This window comes from Lactuca saligna, chromosome 8 (assembly GCF_052625555.1).
Source record: "Lactuca saligna cultivar CGN05327 chromosome 8, ASM5262555v1, whole genome shotgun sequence".
Classification (NCBI taxonomy): Eukaryota; Viridiplantae; Streptophyta; class Magnoliopsida; order Asterales; family Asteraceae; genus Lactuca; species Lactuca saligna.
In genome coordinates, this window is record NC_136424.1 from 3,413,352 (window position 1) to 3,419,833 (window position 6,482).

The 6,482-nt window shown below is 33.6% G+C and overlaps 1 protein-coding gene across 1 annotated transcript; it reads left to right on the forward strand.

The window, feature by feature from the left end:
* The first annotated feature begins 2,065 nt into the window (after positions 1-2,065).
* CDC5 (cell division cycle 5) lies at positions 2,066-6,239 on the forward strand. The gene is made up of 4 exons (XM_078967359.1): positions 2,066-2,487; positions 3,407-5,083; positions 5,167-5,448; positions 5,546-6,239. The coding sequence occupies exons 1-4, from the start codon at positions 2,311-2,313 to the stop codon at positions 6,050-6,052; spliced, it is 2,643 nt and encodes an 880-aa protein (XP_078823485.1). The 5' UTR covers positions 2,066-2,310; the 3' UTR covers positions 6,053-6,239.
* Positions 6,240-6,482: the final 243 nt, after the last annotated feature.

The following is a 6,482-nucleotide window of genomic DNA, read 5'->3' on the forward strand; positions in this document are numbered from 1 at the left end:
GTTTGGACGTCTTAAAAAAATAATATTATTATATTTAATCTATTTATAGAAATAGTTAGATTTCTTTTATAAGTAGTAAAGATATATATATATATATATATATATATATATATATATATATATATATATATATATATATATATATATATATATATATATATATATATATACTAGCCGTTTACCCGCGCGAAGCGACGAGTGATTAAAAACTTCTTTCAAAAATTAAATGGTGATTAGTTTCAATTCAATGATTTGTTTTTCTTTTACGAACAATGTATTCTTTTTATTGTATTCATTGTTTTTTGTGTATATGAGTTTTCATATGTTGGATCCATTGTGTAAAAATATATCATTTATGTTTCATGATAACATATTCGATTCCAAAGAACACAAAATACATAATATATTGTGTATCAGCAAATAGTTTCTTTGAGAGTATAGATTTTGTGTTTCACATTTATGTTGGATCTATCGTGTAAAAATATATCATAATATGTTGTGTAGCAATTTACTACTATTAAAACCAAATTGAACAGTAATATTAAACAAAACGTATGTTTTTTAATTTAAAAAGACGACATTAAAATTTAAAAAAACAATACGACTTAATATTCAAAGTGAAAAACTATCACCATTTTTAATAAGATGATACAATATTAAAATATTAAAAATGAGCAATATTTGACATAATTTTATGTTTATTTTGTTACAATGCTAAGTTATATTGGATTAGATAACTTATTTTTACTAAACACCAAACCATAAACTCTAAGTCCATAACTGTAACTCATAAATGCGAAACACAAAATCTATACTCTCAAAGAAACTATTTGCTGATACACAACATATTCTGTATTTTGTGTTCTTTGGAATCGAATATGTTATCATGAAACATAAATGATATATTTTTACACAATAGATCCAACATAAATGCGAAACACAAAATCTATACTCTCAAAGAAACTATTTGCTGATACACAACATATTATGTATTTTGTGTTCTTTGGAATCGAATATGTTATCATGAAATGTAAATGACATATTTTTACATAATGGATCCAACATATGAAAACACATATCCCATACACAAAAAACGATGAATACAATAAAAAGAATACATTGTTTGTAAAAAAAAAATAAATCATTGAATTGAAACTAATCACCATTTAATTTTTGAAAGAAGTTTTTAATCACCCGTCGCTTCGCGCGGGTAAACGGCTAGTATATATATATATATATATATATATATATATATATATATATATATATATATATATATATATATATATATATATATATATATATATATAGGTTCAGGTTCATTTGAGACCATTCTAATTTTGTGAGACCGTGAGACCAAATCTAAAAATAATTTTAAAATGCAAAATAAATGAAAAAATCCAAAAATTCTTTTTTTAAATATTATTTTCGGAACTTGAATTAACTAAAAAAAATAAATATATATATATATATATATATATATATATATATATATATATATATATAAAATAAAAAAAATTCCGTTTTTTTTTTGAAAAATATGTGAAATATTCTAAATAGAATATTACACTGACATATTCTAAAAAATAATTTTAAAATGCAAAATAAATGGAAAAATCTAAAAATTCTTTTTTTAAATATTATTTTCGGAACTTGAATTAACTAAAATAAATAAAAAATAAATAAATAAAAAATCTATTTTTTTTGAAAAATACGTGAAATATTCTAAATAGAATATTACACTGTACATATTCTAAAATAATTTTAAAATGCAAAATAAATGGAAAAATCAAAAAATTCTTTTTTTAAATATTATTTTCGGAACATGAATTAACTAAAAAAAATAAAAAAAAATAAAAAAAAATAAAAAAATGCGTCTCACGGTATCACAAAATATAGGTGGTCTCAAATGAACCTAACCCTATATATATATATATATATATATATATATATATATATATATATATATATATATATATATATATATATATATATATATATATATATATATATATATATATATATATATATATCATAGGTTGGGCCGTTTGAGAGAGAATGGTATTTTTATTTTTGAGAAGCCCAACCACCGTAGAAACCCTCACAAGAAGATCCACATCGATCGACCCTCGGCGAGAAGGAGAGGAAGGAGGGGATTGTCACACCACTACGAGAGATTGAAATCGGTCGTCATCGATACAGATCCACTGATATTAGGGTTTTTCTTCAAATTGCTCAAGAACCAGGATTTCTGGTTTCATCATCAAAACCTAGATAAAGAAGAAAGGAGTGACAATCTGAGCAGCAAAGATGAGGATAATGATAAAGGGCGGTGTTTGGAAGAACACCGAGGACGAGATCCTCAAGGCTGCTGTAATGAAATATGGAAAGAATCAGTGGGCTAGAATCTCTTCGTTACTCGTTCGCAAATCAGCTAAGCAGTGTAAAGCTCGGTGGTACGAGTGGCTCGATCCTTCAATCAAAAAGGTACGAAACTTACTTCTGTTTCCTAATATAGAATTGCTAAAGTATTGCTAGTTTCTTTGGTTTCAGTAGTTTAGATAATATGCGGAACTATCATACAGGAAAATTACGTGTTTTCTTGGAGGGTTAAATTGTTCTTTGAGACTGAAACGTTATGAGAAACTATTATTGTTTCATCACATTGATATTATTGTGGGTGGTATCACAGTTATGATGTCAAACAGTATACCATTCAAGTTTCAAGATTCAACATCAACTGTGCTGTGATTTGAATTTTATGGAACTCTTTTATGAATACTAATAATCTGTTGGTGTCAAAATGGTATCTAAATGCCTCTATTTAGATTTAAAGTAACAATGTTGATCACAAAAGTTGGAAAAGTTATTTTATCTTGAAATAATAGAAGATACTTACAGGTTGGGAAACTTGGAAATCTCTAAAAGATATCATAGATAAACTTATATAGGGTCGCCTCTTCTCTACTAACAACTGTATATTGCAAATTTTGAAGTCCACTGTACTAGCTCACAATATATTGGATTTCATAGCAACACTAAAATTGGGAAGACAATCCATTGTGCACTGCTTTTACAGTCTCAGTTCCAGCTATGGTGAATGAGTTCTGTAAGGCAACAAAGTTTATGTTTAATTCTTTATCAACCATGGTCTGTTTCTTTGAGTTTCAAACAACTTATTATACATCTTATTCATGAAGATTCAGTTTTAAACTGATATTAGGCTACTATTTCTGATTAACCGAACTCTGCTCCATGGTTGACAATAAACTTAACCAACAATGATTTATTTTCTTTTAACTTGTGTAATATGTACTTGTTCTGTTCTCATTTAATCAAGTATTTTATGGTATATGAACATAAAATCATTAGTTTTATAATCTTTCTTCTTTTTAAACATGTACAGACTGAGTGGACCAGAGAAGAAGATGAGAAGCTCCTTCATCTTGCAAAGCTAATGCCAACTCAATGGAGAACAATCGCCCCCATTGTGGGCCGTACTCCATCACAATGTCTAGAGCGATACGAGAAGCTTCTAGATGCAGCATGTGCAAAGGATGAAAATTACGAACCAGGCGATGACCCACGGAAGCTACGACCCGGAGAGATCGACCCGAACCCGGAATCCAAACCCGCCCGGCCCGACCCGGTTGACATGGACGAAGACGAAAAGGAAATGCTCTCAGAAGCCCGGGCCCGTCTAGCCAACACCCGTGGAAAAAAGGCCAAAAGAAAAGCCCGTGAGAAACAGTTGGAAGAAGCTAGAAGACTCGCTTCATTACAGAAAAGGAGAGAGTTAAAAGCAGCTGGAATTGATAATAGACATAGAAAGAGAAAGAGAAAGGGGATCGACTACAATGCCGAAATCCCCTTTGAGAAAAGACCTCCACCTGGCTTCTATGATGTAGCTGATGAAAGCTCAATAGTTGAACAGCCGAAATTTCCAACTACTATCGAGGAGTTAGAGGGTGAAAGGCGAGCTGATAAAGAGGCTCGTTTGAGGAAGCAAGATATAGCTAGAAACAAAATTGCCCAAAGACAAGATGCCCCATCTGCAATTCTTCAAGCAAATAAGATGAATGATCCAGAAACTGTCAGAAAAAGACCCAAAATGAATCTCCCGACCCCACAAATCCCTGATTATGAACTCGAACACATCGCAAAGTTTGGTCTCCCGGCTTTGACCGACGAGTTGTCGGAAGGAAGCGGCGCCACGCGGGCGCTTCTTGCTGACTACACCCAAACGCCACGTCAGACACCGCTAAGGACCCCGCAAAGGACGCCAGCTGGCAAGCAGGATGCGATTATGATGGAGGCCGAGAATCAGGCGAGGTTAAGACTGTCTCAAACACCGTTACTCGGAGGCGAAAATCCGGATTTGCACCCTTCGGATTTTTCCGGGGTGACTCCCAAGAAAAAGGAGATTCAGACGCCGAATCCCATGTTGACACCTGGCGCGACACCTGGCGGTATGGGCCTTACACCTAGAATCGGAATGACACCGGGACAATCTTTTGGTGTCACTCCGAAAGGGACTCCGATCCGGGATGAGTTGCATATAAATGAAGAATTGGAAATGCATGATAACGCTAAAATTGTGAGAAGGAATTTGAGGTCAGGTTTGACTGGTCTTCCACAGCCTAAAAATGAGTATCAGATAGTGATTCAGCCGACTCCAGAAGAGAATGATGAAGAGCAGGAAGTGAAAATGGAAGAAGATATGTCTGATAGGATTGCGCGTGAGAAGGCGGAGGAAGATGCTCGCCAGCTGGCGTTACTTAAGAAAAGGTCGAAGGTCTTGCAGAGGGAGCTTCCTAGGCCGCCAGGTGGCGCGGTTGACTTGATAAAGAAGTCTTTGATAAGAGGCGATGAAGATAAGAGCTCTTTCGTTCCACCTACTTTGATCGAGCAGGCTGATGAGATGATCAGGAAGGAGCTTTTGTTGTTGCTGGAACATGATAATGTCAAGTATCCGATTGATGAGAAGATTGAAAAAGAGAAAAAGAAAGGAAACAAACGTGCAGGTGGAAAGTCTGTTTCCATTCCTGTCATTGAAGAGTTTGATGAAGATGAACTCAAGGAGGTAAGTTTTTCCTTTTTGATTTTTATACAACATGTCATACATAAGTACATAAAAGGTATTAAACATTTGTACTTTACATACAGGCTGATAAAATGATCAAAGAAGAGGCAAATTTCTTGAAAGTAGCAATGGGACATGAAAATGAGGACATTGATGAGTTTGTTGAAGCACACAAAACATGCATAAATGACATCATGTTTTTTCCCACCCGAAATTCTTATGGTCTCTCTAGTGTAGCTGGAAACATGGAGAAGCTTGCTGCATTTCAAGATGAGTTTGAAAATGTGAAAAAGAGAATGGATGATGATACAAGAAAAGCACAACGCCTTGAACAAAAAATAAAACTTCTCACAAATGGCTACCAGGTAAGTAAAATGGTTAAAATTTGCAAAAGTTTCTAAATTCTTGAACTTGTTTTTTCTTTACTAATCGGTATATTTATATGTTACATGAATGCATCAGATGCGAGGTGGAAAGATTTGGTCGCAAGTGGAGGCAACATTTAAGCAGATGGATACAGCTGGCACAGAATACGAATGCTTTCAAGCTTTAAAAAGACAAGAACAGGTGGCGTCTTTGAATCGGATTAATAGCATATGGGAAGATGTGCAAAAGCAGAAGGAGTTGGAGAAATCTTTACAGAAACGATATGGGGATTTGATTGCTGAGCAAGAAAGGATTTATCATCTTATGGAAAGCTACAGAAAAGAAGAAGCAACAAAACAAGAAATTACAGAGACAAAAATGGCGGAAACTGAGGAGGTTCTTGTTGATTCGAGTGAAATGACGAAACCGCCCTTGAATAATGATGGTGAACCACAAATGGATGTTTCTGAACCACCCACTGTTGAAGATGATGTTGTAGCACCACCAGAAGACACTGAAAAGCAAGCTTCTGCTGTTGATGTTGAAAAAGGTGAAACGAATGAGCCTGAAAATGCAATGGTGGATGAGATTATTGAGAGTTAAAGAGGCTGAGTGCGGGATTTGTATTGGTTAAGTCACAGATTTTAGGCAATGTACTATTATGGCCACAAAGATCTGGTTGGTTTGTACCTGAGATTTTTGATCCTGTAAAATGCTATGATATGCTATAATAGACATAGACTGTTTGTTTGGGTTTAAACTTTAAAGAAAGATGTTGGTTGGTTTTGAATTTTGATTTAGGCAATATATGTTTCTGGTTTTGTTGCTGGATATTGTCAAACGCTTAATAAGGAACGAGAGCTATATAGCTTTACAACACCAGTCTAACCAATTGATTTTCAAAGCCTTGTTACTACCATCATCCAACCACGTGTGGTTGGATTGACTGAACTTGATCAACCAAGTAACTAACGAGATAGAAACAATATTAGCCTAGTAGAATTTCTTGTTTCTACACTTCCAAACTATCCAA

Excerpts from the sequence above, each read along its gene's own strand:
- CDC5 (XM_078967359.1), top strand. The coding sequence starts at position 2,311 with ATGAGGATAATGATAAAGGGCGGTGTTTGGAAGAACACCGAGGACGAG. Across the intron at positions 2,488-3,406 it reads TCGATCCTTCAATCAAAAAG|ACTGAGTGGACCAGAGAAGA; the intron begins GTACGAAACTTA and ends AAACATGTACAG. Across the intron at positions 5,084-5,166 it reads ATGAAGATGAACTCAAGGAG|GCTGATAAAATGATCAAAGA; the intron begins GTAAGTTTTTCC and ends CTTTACATACAG.